The following is a 20,119-nucleotide window of genomic DNA, read 5'->3' as shown; positions in this document are numbered from 1 at the left end:
TTACACTTTTTTTGAGAAATATCTTTTAAGTGTAATTGCTCATAATTAATTTTGTGATTTTGGTTTTTTTTCTTTTTATTCTTTCTAGGATACTGTTGGAATTAATATTCCCATCACTAATCCTACCAAAAAAGTTCTCAAGATGAGTGTGCTGCTGGACCATCCATCCCTGTTTGGAGAAAACTCTTTCATTCTCAAGCCCAAACAAACATATTCGTATCACCTGCAGTTTTCTGCAGCTGCTGTTGGTGCTTTTGCTGGAAGGTATGTTGGAGAGTTTTGATACTTATAATTGTGGCTGTTTTATTAATAAATTAACTACTTTCATTGAAAACTAAGTCCTTTGACAAAAATATTGCCCTAAATACTCCCACAAAAGTTTATAAATGGAATTAAGAAAATTTTCAGCTTTAAATGTGTTGTCCCTAACAGTAGTTTTCCTCTCAGGGGAAATAGAATAACTCCTTGGCAATAGAATAACTCCTTGCTATTCTAGTTCACTAGAATTTAGTGAACAATATTTTAGAACTTACTTAATTTTAGAAGCCCCCCTTGAAAACTTCTGAATAGTTAGTTTTTTAAAATTTTTTAGTTCTATAAAGGGAATAACACAATTTAATTTTCTTCTGAGAAGGAATGAAACTGTGAAAACAAACTAAAGCATGTGGAGAACCCTTTAACTGTCTTCACTTAAATCCATTTACCTTCATTATCTTCTATTACTTAACCATGATCCACTAAATGAATATGGAGAGGTTTAAATTAAAATTTTTTCATTACACTGGAAATCCCAGGGAAAACCTGCAGGTATCATAATTAGCAATAAAAAGACAGATGACCTCTTGGTCTTAGTTTCAACTAAAACAGTTCACCAAGTAATTGAACAGTGTAGAATTGAAAAGCTTACTTTTCTGGAATTTGGTTACCAAAGCATTATCTAGTCTAAAGGCAGATTGAAAAACAATTCCCTGTTTTTCAGTTATCTCAACTGACTGGCAAAAATATGGGGATGGGGTGGAGGATGGGTTGGTAATTTAAGAGGAGGGCAGAGACACCTGACCAGTTTTGAAAGAATATTTTCAAAGTCAAAATCCATTCAGAGATTTATTCAATTTACTTGTATCTATTTTTTCAAAGACCAGAATAATGTCAGGTATCATGGAGTGATACAGATTCAAATAGTACTCTTTAAAAAAAATGAGTACTTTTATAACTCTAGTAATTATCTTTATTTTATAGAAACTATGCTATCTTAAACTGAAGATGAGAATAGGGCTCATCTTTTGTTTTTCATACCAGATAATATTTCTGGTATGAAAATATTTTTCAATGCTTTTCAGGTGCAGAACTTCCAAATAATAAGATAAATTTTTATTTAAACAGGACAATATTTTGGGCTCAGCTTTTGTGGGCTGGGGCTTAGGGGATATATGCAGAGGTGAAATAAAGCACATGTGGACATTCTCCAAATGGTTTTGCAGTTTTGTTCCAGAGATGTGTAATAGCTCTTTTAAACTGCAGTAGCTCCTACAGACTGCAGTTACAGCTGGACAGAGGTACTTGCACATTGCATCTACTCTATTAACTTCTTTTTCTGAAGCCATGGTCTGTTTCCTTTGCTGTGTTAGCAGCTGGGAAGAACTGTTGGAAAAAGGGATTGTGGCAAGTGTAGCTTTTCAAATGGTTGATTCTTTCCTAGAGCTGTTTTATGCTCACTTTAAAAGCTCTGTTGGCACAGGGGATGGTCTGGAACCATAAAGTCATGGAACAGACATAGTTATCTATAATTTAGAAGAAGAACTCATCCTTAGAGGGTCTTGGGTTTGTACAGTGCATTTCTTCTCAGTTTTTATATGCTTCCACTGCTTTGGTTTAATGTTATTATGACTCAGCTACTCAAAAATCCTCAGGAAATAGAAAAGAAATTCTGCAGTAGGAAAGGACTGTATTAGAGTGTCTGTAACTGAAATATATTGCTGTACATATCTAACCCAGCAGGACACAATTTTCAGTCATGACAATCCTTGATTGTATATCAAAACAATATATTGAATATTCCTTGAAGTGTATCTCTTTGCCTTGCTCATTGGGATGTGTCTATATCTATTTTTCACTTTATCACTAGATTTGAAAAAATTTTCCTTTTTAAAATTGATGTATAGTATTTCTGTTACTTTGCCCTTCAAAATGACTAAAAAAAAATACTGTGATATTGAAATTAAATTGAAGCTTACTCTTATAAGCTGAAATTTGTTTGGGTTGTTTTTTTGATAAAAGCAAGCTAACAAACAAAAAACTAAAAGGAACAAATGAATTTTATTGGTAGAATTTAAGAAAGATGAAGAAGAGATTTTGTTGCATCAGTAATTCTAAATATTATTACACTTGGTAGCTGAATTCAGATACCAACGAGAAGTGTTAGAAGAAAAATATGATCTAATTAAAGAAGTCCCTGTGCTGAAATCATTAGGTTTCTCCTGAATTTTAATCTGTTTGGGGTTTTTTTTAATGATCTGAAACAATAGCTATCATGTTAAGCTTCTGTATCTGTTTTTAGTGTCATGTTCCGGTCAGATGTGGTTGGAGAATTTTGGTATGCCCTGAAATTCAATGTAGAGAAGCCATCACCATCTGTGCTGCCTGATATAGGATGTGAGCTTGGAAAGTGAGTAGTTCATGGTGCTGGACTGGGTTTCTGCTTTTAGGTATCATGGAAAACATATGAAGAGTTTAAACTCAGAATAGTGCTCTATGTCTGCTGTAGTAGATTGCAGAATAATTTTTTAGATATATTTGCAGGTAGATGAAATATTCCTTGCAGAAAAGCAAGGATTGAAATGAAATTGAAATGAAATTTTAGCCTCTATGTAAACTTCCTCTGAATCCTTTTTGTAGAAATCATTCTAACAGTACTACAGAATGTAAGCACCCAGATCTGTTATACAGAGCTCTAGAGGTTTGCTTTATTTTCTGTATCTTTCCTTCTCTCTGAAGTAGGAATTTACTGACAATCCTGCTTTACAAATGTTTGTATACCAGTTAGCAGTATCTTTTAACCTCTCAAGAAATGCCAAAATAATCGAACTTCTGAACTGCAGGTGCTGGACTTAGACATGGTTGAAGCACTGCAAGTGTTAAGAAAATGGATGCCTTAGAGAAATTAACCCAATTATTACCATCCTTTGACAAAATTTCAACGTGCATTTTGACAGTGTAATGTTTGGTTCCGTTCTGACTTTTAAGACATAAACTAAAACTTTGAGGATCAAGCTTTGAAGAATGCCAAAACTTCAGCAGTGCTTTTCCACATATTACCTCCACTTCCTAGTAGTTTCTGGGGACACACTGCTCTTCTGCATGCTAAGTCTGTAGTTAACATACATTACAGACTGAGCAGAAATGTTAGAGAGCACAACATGAAATTTTACCTGATTAAATTTTGTGAGTGAATATATTCTGCTGTTCAAATATGATGCACAGACTGAAGATAACTGACAATGCCTTTCTTATTATGTTCTAAAGAAAAAAATTGTGCTATTTCCTGGTTTTTGCTTTAAAATTCTGGGCTAACTGGAGTAAAAACCATTATTTTTCTCTACTATGTAGGCTCTTGCTATTAGGAGTCAGGAATTACTTAAAACCTTTTCTTTCAGACTTTCTGGCACTCATAATTTTCTCTGACATGCACTGCCTGAAAACTACACGCACAAATGGTCTAGTGGAAAATGGCAAGTCATCCTTTCCTACTGCAAGTAAAATGGATGTGGGAAAAGATTAGCTCCATTAACTACAACTCTTTTAAAACTCTTATCTAAAACTCCTCAAAGCCCATGCTTTATTTTTTTCAAATGAGATTTCTTTTCCCTTTACAAGTCCATGCATGTTGTAGTTCCTTTGTATCTGTAAATATGTGGAGGAACACTGTGTCCAGTTCTGGGAAATTCTGGCTCCTCGGTACAAGAAAGTCAAGGAGCTACTGGAGAAGGTCCAGCAGTGGCCACAGGAATGAGGAGGGGTCTGGAGCATCTCTCTTATGAGGAGAGACTGTGAGAGCTGTGCCTCTTTAGTCTGGAGAGGAGAAGGCTGGGAGGGCATCTATCTCATCAACACATATAAATAGCATAAAGTGGGTGCCAAGAGGATGGTGCCAGGCTCTTTTGGGTGGTGTCCAGCAGTGTCAGCATAATGTCATCAGCACTCTTCTTGAAGTGCAAAGTGTGGGACAATGGCAGTCAGTGATGCCATTGAGGTTACAGTTCAGTTACTGGGAATTTCTCTGCCTTGTGAAAATAGAAGGCAGTCTAAATAAATTGGCTGCCTTAATGTATGTTGAATATGTAAAGGCAGTGCAGGTAGACATCTGTGTATTGTCTAAGATATCAGTTTGGCAATTTTTTGAATGGATGTACTTCTTTGCTATGTATCCAGGGATGTGAACTGTAAATATCATCAAATGTTTGAAGCATTTCTGGTTGGTGAAGATTTGTATTTTTTTAACAGTTTTACTTTCGTTCTACCCCCTTTTCCCTGAATGCAGAAGAAGCATTAGCATATGAATATAAGAATAATGTTTTTCATTGTGTCCTCACTGTATTCTTTTTTCTATTGATCTGAAAAAATTTAATATTTGTGTCCTTGAATTAGGGCCAAGATTCCACTTGATAACCTAGAATCAATTTCTAACTAATTATTGAAATAGAAAAAAAAAATAGCAATTTATCCTTTAGTCCTTCTTCATATTCCCTAAAATTCTGGGGCTATCAGTCAGATCTGCTTTTTGTTTGTGTCAAGGTAGATTTAACACATCCCTTAGCATATGTCTCTAGGGAGGGAAACCTTCTCCCTGATGTTTTTCATCTTTCCTTATCCATCCTATTATGGGCTCCACAGTTGAGTCATTGAAGATGAGTCAATTGAATCATGCTCACAGGGATCTGGAATTTAGTGCCACATGCAACAATTTTTCCAGCATAACCATGATAGTCAATCTGTGTGGAGTGGCAGGATTTTGTCTTGAAGGACCTCTAATAGTCAAATAATTCCTGAAATTTCAGATATTCCAACTTAGTTTTCCCTTTGACAAAATATTACATATGAAAGAGACCAGACAAAAAAAGAAAAAAAAAAAAAAGAGTAGAGATGGTAAATGTGAAAAATGAGAATTATCAAGTGAGTCTGAAGTTCCTGTGTGAAAGTTTCCTAATATTTCTTTACTCTCAGGTTTTGAGACTCAATGATACAATGCTTTGACAGTGTTAGTCAGGAACAAGTCTGCTGCTCACTGCTGGGGATTTATGCTACTGCATGGGTTGGAAGGAATCCACCTGTGAACAGGTTTTAGGGTCTGAAGCTACAGTCATAAAGCTGGACTGAAATATCTGCTGAATGTTGCTTTTTATATTTTTTTTTTCCTTACTGATTTAGCTATGATTAACGGACTAATTTTTTCCAGATGATAAATATGTGCAGCAATCTGGCAGTTGACCTGCCACAGCTTTGACTAGAGGGAATATCCATTAGGAGATAAATTACAGCAAAAGCAATATATGTATCTCATTTTTCAAACTTTTCTTATTTACTGTTTTCACTTATTCACCTTGAACCTCTTCTCTGTGTCCCTTGGTATTACAAGAAGAATGTGATTTATGGTCATGTAACTTCACTGAAAACAAAAAATGTAGTATTTTGACCAGAATAGAGGAAATTTTGAGAGTCTTGTGAATTATTTTAAAATTTTTCTCCCTATTGAAAGTATTTCATGATTTTTTTTTAACTGGAAAATAAAGGGCCAGCTGATTTAAGCAATCAGCATACTCCAGTCTTTCTTCTGGGAGGGTCATTATTCTCATTAGAAAATATAATCTACATGTGGAACACAATGCTTCTGATTATGCTGTAATAAGCAACAAAACAAATGAACAAAATGAAACATTGAATGAATTAGGGATTTATTGTTATTAATAATAATTATTAACAATAATTTAAGTTACTAAATATGTTTCCACACTAGCCTGGAAATGCCACTGCAATAAAACTTAATTATTTTGTTTAAAATAAAAAAAATCTAGAACTTTTCAGGAAATAAAAAAAATCCCTTATGCATAATGACATTTAATGGAAGGAGCTTTGTAATAAATCATCATTGTGTATATGATTTTTTCCAGATGGACTCTTGCATACATACCTCTTACCAATCCTACTAATGATGCTCTGGTGCTAGAAGTGGTGAACAGCAATCCCTGCCATTTTGCAGTTGACACTGACCCCAAAGAACTTGTAAGTAAGATTTCTGTGTTTTCACAAAAAAGATAGAAGAGAGCCTTCTTTTTAAAACAAATTGAATTATGTATTGTACTGTGGGTTCAGAGTATACAATCTTTTAGATATTTTAAGTACATATTTTAGAGACTTTTTAGCCTGAGGAAGAGAACAATTAAACTTGAAAAGCAACTCAAGCTGAAGTACAGATGATTTTTTTCTTTCCTGGAATGCTTTGTGGAATGGTTTTGGGCAGGACTGCAGAATAGGTTGTAAATAATTCAGGAGATATTAGAAGGAGAAGCTGTAAACAAAGCTGGGTAGAAGATTCAGAAGTATATAATAATCAACAGAATAACTAGGTAAATATTTAGGTTAGTAGATAAACTATTAATGGAAGAATACAAGAACATCTAATGCTATGAGCAACTTGCAAGGAATATGAATATTAATTTGATCAGTATAGCTACAAAGAAGCTTCAAGCAAACACCTAGAATTGTTTTATTCTGCAAACTCAGTTACCTTGAGGGTGACTTCTCTTAACACTCTTGTTGTCATGTGCTCCACTTTTTCCTCCTCCATCACAGAAGCCCTTCCATCTTGCTGCCTAACATTTATGCCCTTTCTAGGAATAACAGTGTATAGAGCAGCTCAGCTTTTGTATGTTCATTGAGATTTGTTAGAGTTCTAGGTGGTCAGAGTTCAGAAGAATATTTCATATTGACCACTGAATACTAGTTAATAGTACAGGCCCCATGAGCAATTCTTTGGGTATTATTAAGGTAATTCTATGAAATATGTGACTTTTTCCTGATGGGGAGATGAGAAAAGAGGAGGGCAGATGTGTAAACTCTGCATCTGAATGAGTGGCATTGAGTGCTTCCATCACAGGCTCATAGGATATGGAGTCAGAACCTTTAACACATCAAGGAGAAGGAAAAAAAAAAGGTGAAATGGTGCCTTTTCTAGACATGAAGAAGGTAATCCAGGGAAGATCCCAAAGTTGGTCAGTTCCTTCCAAAGCAAATTATTCCACAATTTTATTATTCTATTCCTGCAAAATTGTGTGAGAGTCAGGGAGAGAAATATTGTAATAAAATAAAGCTAAGAAGATACAAAAGACCATATGGGGAAAATAGAGGAATGATGCATAGTCATTATAGGTTCAGTTTTCAGAAACTGAACAGCTTTCAGCCTCGAATGTAGCAATACAGCCAGACCAAATGTTCCTAAAAGGGGTTCTGATGGTAACAACTAAAAACATCAAACTTATTTACTCAGCTTCCCTACATATTGCTATGTAGGATTCCATTAAATTAAAATTATAAAAGATTAAGTTTTTTCTAGTCTGTCTTTTCTGTCATGCACAATAACACATCTTTATACACTATTTTAAACCTTGACAAGTGCTATTACTAATTATTTAATGAATTGGTATTTGAATAGGGGCTTAGAAACATAATGGATGCAAACTATATTAATTGTCTGGGAATATTATGGATGTTTTTTGTTTGGGTCATTGCCACAGAAGTGGGTTAGATTTAACTGTAGTGACTTTTGGCTGCTCCAGATTGCATATTACCTTGTGCAGGAAATTAACAACAAGAAAAAAATATCTCTGCTCTCATAATTTATCATCAGAGATTCACACATCAACAATAGCTACATTATATTGTGTCAGAAAAGACACATGTAGAAAAAACACTAACTGCAGTAATTTTCTCTCTCCTTTTTATTATAATCCCCAGTCCTGTATATCATTATGGATTGAATTCTGAAATGTTCCTAGTTAATTCCAGTGGTTCTTCCAGTTACAGGATAGCTTTGGTTGCTAAATGCAACTACTTAATATTTATTCATGCAGCTGTCCCTTTTTGAACCTATTTCTTCCATTACAGACCCATGTTTGGAGAGGTTATGTGATTTCCTTCAGTTATGGTGACAAAGGCAAGGGTGGCATTTCTATGAGAATCACAGAACGATTGGGGTGGAGACCATCTAATCCAACCCCCTTGGTGAAGCAGGCTCAGCCAGAGGAGGTTACACAGGATCACCTCCTTTTGAATATCTCCAGAGATGGAGACTCCACAGCTTCTCTGGGCAGCCTGTTCCAGTGCTCGGTCACCCTTACAGGAAAGAAGTTTTTCCTACATATGGAGATGGAACTTCCTGTCATGGGCAACACTGGAAGGAGTTTGGCATTTGCCCTTAAGATACCTGTATACATTGATGAGGTCCCCTCTCAGTTGTCTCTTCTCCAGACTGAACAGGCCCTGCTCTCACTGTGTCTCCTCATTAGAGATGCTCCAGACCCCCAATCACATTTGTGGCCTCTTCTGGACCCTCTCCAGTAATTCCTTGTCTGTCTTGGACTGGGGAGCCCAGAACTGGACACAGCACTCCACATGTTCTTGCTTCTCCTGAGTATTTTGCATCCTAGGCTTAGTACCTCCACACAACCCTGCATTCAGTTTTCAGAAGATTACTGCTTATAAACCATGCTCAGTGTTTCAGGTATTAGTTTATATTAATGCCCATTTCAAAACCTCTGTTATGTGTGGAAGCAGTTTCCCATCTTAATTATTCAAGTTTCTGTTCTCTTTAAAGCAAATAACACTTTCTTGTCAGCAGAAAGATTACGATTTGTGCAACCCTCAGATGAAAGGCAACAGAAAAGAGCAAATTATTCGAACAATAGATTGAAGATGGGATTGTCCAATGAAGATACATTATATTTGAAGACAGTTATTAAAGTCAGGTCAATAACTTTGATATTTCATGTAAATGTCCATATTTGGTTTTATGTCATCTAAGATGGAGGACTTTTGAATGTACTGGGCTGTTGATCAGAAAATGTCTCAAATTGAGTTCTTCAGTCCCTGAGTTGTGTTAGATAAATCAGATTAAACAGCAGTATCAAAGAATTTTTTCCCTTCTCTTTGGATATTTGCTTAAAATTAATAAAAATTTTCACTACTATTTCAGAATTTTTAAAAAATCCAATATTATTATCATACTTCCATGTGTGTGGAAGGTTGTTTGTTCCAGTTTCAGTTTGGAACAAAGGGCATTACTGAAATATCACAAAGGATTATTTTCTATAGCTCTGATTCAACTTCCAAGTATGGACATCATTAATAACATGCTTTCCTGAGGTCCAGTTGGATTAGGCTCAAGTATTCCTGAACTTCAGGGTGCTTAATGAAGTCTAAAGGAAATTCAAAGGCTTTAAATCCTTTGTCAGCTTCATGACAATTAGAAGCAGCTCTGTTACCCTTTGTAAACTGATAAAAATGAGAAAATACTGCATATCTTACTGGTGGCTTTGCAGTTGTAGCCTAAGTCAGTTTAAATGGAATATAACATCTTGGATTTCTTTGAAAAATTTGATAAAAGCTTTCAAGGATTCCCTTTAATGGGACTTGGATTTTTTTTTTTTAAACAAGCTACATTTAATTTTTGTTTCTCTTCTTGTAAACCTTTAATTAACTTAATAAGTATATAAATGCTGCCAAATTATCTAAAAGCCAGAATGAAAGTGAATTTTCATAAGTTTAATGTAAAATTCCAACTTGTTTTTCATTAGTATATTGGGTATTAGGGGTGTCTGGGAAAAAAGTCACTGGGATGTTCAGTTTTGTGTTTCTGTCCTGATTGCAGCTTTCTTTGTCTTTAGCAGAAAAGGATTCAGGTTCAGCATTTAATGGCTGAAAATTTTCAATCATCAATTATGTGTTGCCCAATTTACTGCTTTTCCTCTATATAAATACACTGATGTATTTCACATTTTTGTGTATTAGATTGACATACACATATATTTACAATGTACAAAAAAGTCTTACAAACAGGATCATCTCCATGGCCAAAAAGAAACACATTTTCACCATAACTCTTCAATTTGCTATTCTCCTGGCTTAAACTAGCCTAAACCTTTTCCATTAAGCTTTATTCTTTCCTGATTGACTTTGAAACACAATTTTTATTGAGGACAAATAACTTAATAGAAGAGGGTTGGCAGAGAGGAGTGCAATCTCTGAGTGCAAGCTTTAAGGATTTTCTTAATTACCATGAGTATTGTTTTGTACAGCGTAGAGAATAGGCTTTTTGATTTAATGAAAATTTCCTCTCCTTTCTTCATTTTGTAACAGAAATAATGTATTTGTAGTTAACTTCAGACTCAGTTTCTGTATTTGAACTGTTATGTCTGAGATCTTATGAAGAGCAATGATAACAGCTCCTTTTCACATGACTATTGTGGAAGGCATTTGTTTATGTAAACAAAATGAAAGGCAGGAGACCTGTTAGCATCAGCATATTTAGTTGAATGATCCTATGCCTTTAAAATATGTTGTTTAGCATTATTTCTCAATTCTAGTTTTAGAAGCAATTTTTTTTATTTTGGATTTCAGTAAAAAGTAAGTAGGGTTTTTTTGCCTAGCTTATTTCAAAACAAGTAACTTTTTGGATTCACAGAACATCAAACTGTAAAATTAAAAATGAAATTTTAAAACCAAATCTATAGTGTAAAAATTAACAATCCTTTCTGCTTTCAGAGCAGGCAGTCTGCTGGATTATCATAACTCCATGTTGATTATTTTGATTCATTGTGGCAGTGTATTTTCTGAGTAATGATAATATGTCAAGTAATATTTATTGGAAATCAAACTGCTGTCTGTTTGCATCTCTGTGGAAGAGTTATTATTCTAAGAAATGCGAATGTCTTACACTGAAATTACTCAATATTTAAAAATCTTAGTGTTAATTTAATGAAGAAGTCTTAGTCTATGCCATCCTGTCTTTACCTAGTTTTTCATTTTAATAAAAAGTATTTGGGAGGGGGTGTTTTCTACTATGATTCTTTCTCCATTTGTAGGTCTTCATTTGATAAATGGGTCTGACTAGTAGGTAGGAGCAGGACTGCAAATGTAAGTTTAATTAACTATTATGGCAGTAGTCTGATGAATTACTTTAAAACTTTCTCTCCCCCCAAAAAAAAAAAAAATTTTAAAGTTTGGTGTGTCAGTTGGGCACACCTGAGCTCTGTCCTCTCTTCGGCACAGCCTGCCTCCCACTGCCATCAGTAGGAATATCTGTTGTTCAAGGCCCACCAACATCCCTGTCCCTCACTGAGCTGGTACTGATTATCAAGATTTTTAGCTTCTTATATATTTTCCTATGTTTGTGGTTTTGGAGGCTGCTAATGCATGGCTGTAGCTTCTAATACTTTTCCTACCCTTTTATCCTTACATTTTAGAACAATAAGTTTACCTTCTAACACATTCCTGAAATACTGTTTAGTCTTATTTTCAAGAAGAGAACCTACAGCAAAGACGTTTTGTTTTCCAGCCAGAATCTGAGAAGACACAAGAAATGGGGTAAAGAAGCCCCTGGACTAATTCCAATGGGGCAGTACCTGGGGTAAATTTACCTAAGCAACTGCTCTTCTAATTGGACAATATTTGATAGCTATACTAATCAATTAACCTTATAAAAATTGTAGAACTGCTGTATTATGTGTGCATATTGCCATATGGTGCACCCCGAAGGCCTTTCAGTTGATTTACTTTTATATGTTATCATATTACCGGTGTTTGGAAGGATGGGTGTTTCATTCCAGGTAACTCTACCTTATAAATACACCCAGGGGATGACCGGCAAGAGCAGGAACAGCGTGGCTCCTGCCTGGGCCCAGCTCTGGGATGGCAGCGAAAGCCTCAGGGCAGGGAGGAAAAGTAGCAAAGGCTTGGATGATGGATGGGATTCATCCATCTCAACAGAGACTGGATGAGGTCAATGTCCCCAGGCCTTGCTTTGTGGGGAGATGGTGACCGCAGACACCCTACCTGGCTGAGCTGTCAATCAATCAATCAATCAATCAATCAATCAATCAATCAATCAATCAATCAATCAATCAATCAACCATCCAACCAACCAATCACATACTGGGGGTGTTGCTAACCCAGCCTCTGATTGGCAGAGTTACCCATCAATCACACACTGGGGCAGTGCTAATTGCACTCTGATTGGCCAGCTGACTGGAAGGCCCACCTGGGGGCAGGCCAATGAAGGCCATGGAGCTTAAAAGATGGCGCACGGATGCGCAGGGCCCTCTGCTGGATTTTCTATTTCAGTCGTGCTGAGCTCTAGGAGAGCTGGTAGTTTTATGTGTGTTTTGTCAGTTCCAGTGTTGTACGGTGTTGCTTTGACTTTCATTTATTGCAAATTATATTCATTTTATGGAACACAAGTTAACTGCTCATGATATCAATCAATTACCTTTTTATCTCTTCTTACGTGCAAATGTTATTTATACATATATAATATTAAAAGGCTAATACCTGGTTTTTATTAAATAGTCCTAGTAATTGTGTATTCAGTGCTTCTGGCTGATCACACTCTAAATGCATTGGGGTTTCTATTCTTCATAATTCAATTTATTTACGGCTTCTCTGCTTTTTGAAAACAGATATTAATCTGTTGTAGTCAGCTACTTTGCTTTTGCCTTTGCAATTCAGTCTCAAGTAGAATACTTGAGGTGAAGAGAAAACCTGCAACATTATTTACAGTGTTGGCTTTGCTAAAGGTAAGCAGAAGAGAGACAAAGCACTGGTTTATTAAAACCTGGCATGTGTTTCCTTTCTAAGGCAGTTTGTGTCCGTGGGGGTCACTGTGATGACCCTTCAGTGCCATCCCACCTCAGTGCTGTTGGAATGGTGTCTGAGAGGTGCTGCCCGTGTCCTTGGAGCAGTTGTAGCCCCAGCCCTGCAGCTGCAGGGCAGTGGACGTGCAGGGACTGCCCCTGGCATTGTTTGCTGCAGTAACTCACTGCCTTCACAGCCTGTGCTGGCTGAGAGGGGAAATGCATCTGCTGGAACACATTAATCACATACACATCAGCACTGTTGGTACAAAGCACAAAATAGAGACTCAAAAATATTGATTTCCTCTCCCTTACCCCTCCTTTCTTTTGCTTCTTTCTTGTGTTTGTACAGCTGGCTATTCCTCCTCATTCCACCACTCAGCTGCCTGTGAGATTCTGTCCCTCTGCCCTTGGAAGACGCAATCACAAGGCAACAATAACCTTCAAATGCCCACAGGTATGATAATGTGCTTGTGCCCACAACACTTGGGATTCAGATTGGATACTATTTAGGATAGGCAAGGAAGTAAAAGATTCAGCCTGTAGGTCAAGATGAAGTTTAGTGCCTGGATGCACAATGAAAGAGCAAACGTGAAGATGTTAAACCTTGTAATTTGTTTTATCCTTAGTTTTACACAGAAATTGTTCTGTTTACAGTATTAAAATGTGGCATAATGGCCTAGGAACTGGAACAAGTAATGAATAATTTAGTTTGCTCAGTAGTGAGTTCTGCTGGTTTTAACACTAGAAGACTGGCACTTAGGAGTGTCACCTCTGAAATTAAACTTCTTGGTGTTTTCCTTAACCCCAAAAAAATAAATTGTTTCAATTTTTTTAACCCTATCTGAATTTTAGAAGGTCACACACTTGAAAAAGTGAATTCTTCCTTTAATTTTATCTGAAAATGTTTCTTACTTTGAACACCTTAGAATTGTTGACTTCTTTTTCTCTGTGAATTTTCCTGAAGTTGAATGAGAAACTAGTAAATAAAGAGACATGAGTCATCAACATGACCTACTAACTGTTTTTAAATTACAGCTGGAATAAAAAAAGAAAAACTGATAGTAAAATGTAAATGGTAATATTTCATCATGCAAGATGTGGTTAAATGGAGCCTTTGCTTTCTGTACAATTTCCTCTCTGTATTTTTTTTTTTGAGTTTCAGATATCCTAAGAGACTGCTGACCTGTGAATTATTCCAGTTGAGTGCTACCAGCAGTTTTCAGTAGTGTTTTAAGCAATACTAAAAAAGCAAATATTCTTTTATATGAAGAAAACAAATACTGAAGGAAGTCATGTGGCAGTTTTTTGTCCTGAAAAAGTGTGTTGAACAGACAAGTTATTTGCAGGTGGTGTTGGCACAGCATTTATTTTCAGAATCTCTCTTAAATATTTAGTAAGGATAAAAACCAGGAGACAGCAATTCTAATAGGAATAGTATATATCCAAGGTCAGTTCAAGAGGACGCAATGTCCTTCTCTGAAACCTGATGGTCCATGGAAATCTTAGATCTACTATTTCTTTCCAATATCCTTGATTTTTCTGTGTCTAAATGTTAATGTTCATTGTTGTCTTTGGAGTAACAGTTTCAGCTCATTGTGTGATTCTACTGCTGTCTCATCAAAGAATTATTTTCTTTCTTTCTTTGTCTTCTAAAGAGAACTTCTCATTTCATCTGCTTTCAGGCTTTAATATATGTGCTTTAAATTCTGCTTTTGCAACTACCTACCTCTTTCCATTCCCTACACTGAAAGCTCTGAGCAGCTGGATGGAAGTTAAATACTGTGTGCTTGAAGTTGGACAGAAAGGAGATGTGAACATCTCCCAGACTGAAAGTACTGATTTCCAAAAAGCAATACTCAGAGCAACAACAACTTGAAGAAAGAAAAAAGAAAGCAAAAATTAAAATTCACTTATAGGAGAGACACAGAGCAGTGGAAGAAAGTAGGCAAAATACTTTAAAACATTCAGTTCTGACTCATCAAATAATGGCACATTCCCTTCACAGTTTGGAGAGCGGATATTTCACCTGACGGGGTCTGGAGTTCCCCCTGAGCGCATGGAAACCACCACCACAAGTGCCTGCATTGGAGAGTACTCCTCTGCCATCATATCCTTCAAAAATCCAACTGCTGAAAATGTGGTGGTAGATATCGTGCTGGCAGGTACAGGGCTTTGGAATTTATTTTTCTTTTTAATTTTTTTTTGCACGGGGGAAGGAATTTAAGCTCCTTGGGTTCCATTAGAGGTGTGAAAGGGACGTAGGGATGTGATTAAATTTTCCTCATTCCATTTTTGGCAATAGAGTTCTTGTGTATTGTCCACACCCACCCTGAAAACTCTGTAGAGTGTGCTGTGGGAGACAGGGAAGAACACAAACCTGTAGCAGCTGTGCACAGAGGACTTCTTAGGTCATGCAGCCTCATGTGGGTGTGCAGCTGCTGGCTGGCTGTGTACTGCACTGCAGCACTTGGGCAACAGGAAACTCTGGGATGTGTTTTGGTAGCTGTGCCTAAGCCACATAACTAATGCTTTGCTTTTGTTCCTCAATTAACTTTAAATATTTTGTATTACTTGGTCAGATTCTGAATAACTAAAAGAGTTAGTAAGAGAGCAAGGACAAAACATTTTTCAGGTTTTCTTTGGGATTTTTTGGGTTTTCTTCTGATGACCTTCCAAGCAAGTATGTTTCATCAATATTTTCAAACATGCTTTAAAGGATAATATGAGTCTAGAATTATTAGAGATCAACAAGCAACTGTCCATACTGGGATTTCACAAATGCTGTAAAAACTCAGGTTTTAAATCCCACATTTTCACTGACTACTGAAATTTACTTAGTCAAAGAGGAAATTTCACTTCAAGTGCATCAGAAGGCTCTAAAATGTTCTCTGCATCTCTTCCTACTTAAACATAGCATGTAGGTAGCATCAGAAAACAGGTGCTGAAGCATGCCCTGGCATCTACAAATAACAAAAATTGAAGATAAACCTTCCAGTTTTATTTTCATAAATAAATAAAGGTAAGAGAAATAGCAAGAAAAACGTGAGAACAGTAAAATCAAGTCTGTTCAAAGGTAAGTTTTAAGCTGTGTTTACACACTCGTGATTCAGGATTTGAGACACAGAATAAGTGAAGAAATGGGATTTTAAAAAACTGCAAATTCATGTATTTTGTTGCATTAAACTCACACTTTTTAATCCTACTTTCTGAATATGAATTAGAAACAAAGAAATACAGCTTTTTCCACATACACAGTTCATGTATTGGGGATCTTGGAAATATGTTTACCTAAAAGATCAGGAGCATCTTGGTCTCATGACTAAACCCTCTGTACTTTTGCTGACCAGGATTTTTTTCAGACATCAGTCCAGTTTCCCCTGTTGAACTGCTGAAATATTTTCATTTATGACTGTCACAAAACAGAGTGCCATTTGTAAGTGACTAGATCTTTTGTGAATTTGAGTTGAAGTTCTCTTCTGGAAAACACTGAAAGAAGCAGCAGCATGCAAACTATTCAGTGCTTACAGGCCAAGGGAATCATGAGGATCTTGGGGGATTTACCAGAGCAGGAGCTGGCAGAGGATGGGGGAGCCTGGAATTGAGGAACAGAATCTTGTCCAGCTTCCTACTTATCTGGCATCTAGATGTCCTTAAGTGACAAGGAGCACTGCACATGGAGACAGGGCAGCTGCTGCAGCAGGTGGCATTCAGTGCACATACAGAAGGCTCCAAAGTGCTTCTCACAGAAAAGGAAAGCAAATGTTGACTGCACACCACAGGAGCTGCCCTTGGGCAGTCATTCTGATTGTGCAGCCATTGCCTCTCTAATCCAAATGGAAGCTGGGAGGGTGGAAGCTGCAGCTCTGGTGTGAGGCAGTCAGGAATTGTGGAGGTGTCTCCCTGGCACTGCAGTGTGAACGGCAGGAGCCTCACCAGTTGGGTGAATTCTGTGGTAGGTGACCTTCCTGTTTGGAGAGGGAAATGGGCAGCTTGTAGGGGAGTGACAGGCTGTGGATTTAGAGCAGCTGGAGGTATTCAGATCTGCAAATCCAGATGAACTTGCCAGTGTAATAAAACAATTGGCCAATATGATTGTGAGACTGTTTTTTTCTATGAAAGTTCATGTTGATCAGGAGATTTTTCTGTTGACTGGGAAAAGGCTTTGTTGTTTGTTCCTTTGAAAAGTGATGGAAGGAAGACTGGTGGAGCAGTGGGATGATCAGCCTCACCTGAACCCCTGGTGGGGTCATTGGACACTACTTTTGCAGTGTGTGTTGCCCATGATTTGCATGTTCTCTTACACTCCATGTCCAAGTCCATGAAGGTCGAGATGGTAATCAGGAGTAGTCAAATGGATTTCTGAAGTGCAAATCATGATAGACAAATGTGATTGCCTTCTGTATGGAAATGAGTGATTATGCAAATAAAGGAGGAGCAGTGAATGTAATATACTATGATTTAGTAAGGCTTTATCATTGTATCCTGTAACATTCCTGTTTGGAAGCTAAGGAGGTCTAGGCCTGATGAACAGACTGCTGAGTGGATTGGGAACTTGGCTGAACTGTTGGTCTCAGATGATGGTGATCAGCATCTTGGCATTCAGCTGCTGGCTGGTAATGATCATTGCACCCCAGGGGTCAGCCTTGGGCCCCATATTATTCAAGACCTTTATTAAAGACCCAGATGATGATAGAGATTGCAATGTAAATTAGGGAGAGGAACTGACATGATGGATGGTAGAGCTTCAGTCCAGAGGTACCTTGATAAATTGTTGGTGTACCTCAGTTTTGAATTGCTTTGCTCATCACCAAATCATTCTTGGAACAGTTGAAGACAAAGGGAACTTTTACATTATTAGTAATGCAATTTTCATGCTAAAATGTTAACCCTTTGTAATTTTCCCTCACTCCATCTACCCTGTGAGCTTATTTTAGCCCAGACTGTGTGAATTAGAAGTGTTGTGAATTACTATCTGTGTGATCTACCCTATTTGACCAGGAAATAACTGATTATATAAACTTTTGAAGTGTAGGAGTGTATTTCATTTCATGGTGTAAAGATTCCTTTTGCATCTCATAAATGCAGGATGCTTTACTCTAGTGGAAAGTGCAAGCTGGGATTCTGATTTGTAGAACAACAAGAGCAATTCAGAGATGCAAACTGCTTGTCTTATTGAGAATAAATCTAGTGCCAGACAGCACTGTTTAGTATTCCATTACTTTGAGATATAATTTGTAAGAATGCTAATCCAGTGTGCTGTTCACAAAATAATGTAGAAGAATAAACTTATCTGTGATGTAACTTAATCAGAAAATTTATTTATAGAGCTTAAATATTGCAACTAAAGCCTAGTAGATTGTGATATTCTGAGAAACAAGAGAAACTGCACTGCTTAATTTTTTTAGTGAGAACAGTCATCTTTCTAGCTGTTGAGCTTGAACTTGTCCTTGGGAGTTGTTCAGAAATAGTGACAGAGACAGAAGTATCTGGCTTAGACAGTGAAGGATTAATGTTTGTTTTTATGCATCAGAAGTTTTCAGTCTTCATTTTTCTTTACCCATCAGTAGACCTGACATCATGATGACCTAATGTTTCTGTGATCTGTAAAATTACAAAAGGTTGTCTTTGAAAAAATAAATTATATACTGCAGTCTTTATGAAAGGATAATTATACCTGTCCTTTAAAGTCCATGTTGAATTTTTTAATCAGATTATTGTAATGTTAATTTTCTAATTCAGTTGCTCTTGGTGACCTGTACATAAAATTTGCTTTGTTTTAATTATAACAAGATAGTTGATTTATGCACTCAAGATGTATTTAGATATTGTTTATTCTATGATTTGCTTTGTATAGGAATACTTCACTGGAATTCTTATTTCCTTCTTTCCAGAGGAAGAGAAATCTAGTCTTATAAGCAAAATTTTGGATGCACAAGTTCAGTTTAGCATTCCTGGCCCTTACATATCCTGAGAACTATGTCAGGCTTATTGCTGGTATTACTGGAAGCCAGAAAGAGGGTGGAGTGGGGAAATCAACAGAAGGCAGCAGCTCAGAAATCAGAGTGACTTGCCTGACTGGTCTTGATCTTTAGAAATTGTCTTTTAGACCATGATCCCCTTCTTACAAGAATTCAGCATGTCAGCATTGAAAATAGGGCATCTTGATTAAGGTGTAACAGCAATTTATAGATTTACTTCATGCTTTAAAGAGAATTGCACAAGTAATCTCTCTTAATTTCAAGTAACATTCCACAGGCAATTTCAGTCCTATATAGATGTGAAATTCTGTTTAGAATGGCACAGTTCAGGAATTAAAATAGACATTAATTGGGAATTGTCCTATCCAGACCATTTCTGAAGCTTGCATTTGCATTTCTGAGGCTTTGTCAAACCCAAGAGCATTATTCCTCAGAAATGTTTCTTTCTGTGAATTTTGACTGCTGTTGTAGCACAAACAGTCCTCTATTTGGGATATTATAGAGCGAGTAAAACTACTACTACTACCACCCTGGACCTCTTTAAACTATGTATTTTCTTATTGAATTTAATACCAGTAAGTTTTCTTCCCAGGATTTAGACACTTGGATGCTTAAATGTGCAGCTCTGTTTCTCATTGGCATTCACAACTACATTAAGAGTAGTCATGTAAGTAATGTTTATTTAACTGCAGGGGATTTTCCCCAAAATGAGCCAGTGACCAGAACTACAGAGTAGGCAAACTCTTGTTACAGATGGTTTAGCAACCTGCACTAGTTCAGCTCTTTCAGCTTGAATGATACTTCTTTGCTCTAAATACCACTGTATAGTATTTTTACTAAGAGATTTTTGGAAGGAACAAAAACTATATAAATAATTGAAACTATTGAAATCTCCAGTGTAAACCAGAGTCCACAGAGTTAACCTGTATAAGAATTATCCCTAAATATTCGTATTTGCTAATACCACAGAGTTAACCTGTATAAGAATTATTCCTAAGTATTAGTAATTGTTAATACCACAGAGTTAACCTGTATAAGAATTATTCTTAAGTATTAGTATTTGCTGATACCATAATGCTTTATTTCAGTCAGTGTGGACAATTTATTTCATATTTTCAGTGGTCCAAAGGTATAGTTCAAAAAAAAAAAATTGCAACAGCTTTATAGAGGATATTAATTTCAGAGTTTGAAGAGCTGTGCTCAAAGAGAAGATTAAAGCTACATCAGTAATTAGGAACT

The 20,119-nt window shown here is 36.5% G+C and overlaps 1 protein-coding gene across 1 annotated transcript in view; it reads left to right on the top strand.

Annotated features, from left to right (window-relative positions):
- Nucleotides 1-20,119, top strand: part of CFAP47 (cilia and flagella associated protein 47) — a 259,804-nt gene that overhangs the window by 176,099 nt on the left and 63,586 nt on the right. Inside the window, exons 52-56 of the mRNA XM_059840326.1 lie at nt 89-264; nt 2,558-2,665; nt 6,165-6,276; nt 13,252-13,356; nt 14,908-15,064. Coding sequence (XP_059696309.1) covers nt 89-264; nt 2,558-2,665; nt 6,165-6,276; nt 13,252-13,356; nt 14,908-15,064 — 658 coding nt within the window. The remainder of the gene's footprint in view (nt 1-88; nt 265-2,557; nt 2,666-6,164; nt 6,277-13,251; nt 13,357-14,907; nt 15,065-20,119) is intronic.

Source organism: Haemorhous mexicanus, chromosome 2 (assembly GCF_027477595.1).
Source record: "Haemorhous mexicanus isolate bHaeMex1 chromosome 2, bHaeMex1.pri, whole genome shotgun sequence".
Taxonomy (NCBI): domain Eukaryota; kingdom Metazoa; phylum Chordata; class Aves; order Passeriformes; family Fringillidae; genus Haemorhous; species Haemorhous mexicanus.
This window is presented reverse-complemented; position numbering and strand designations above follow the sequence as displayed.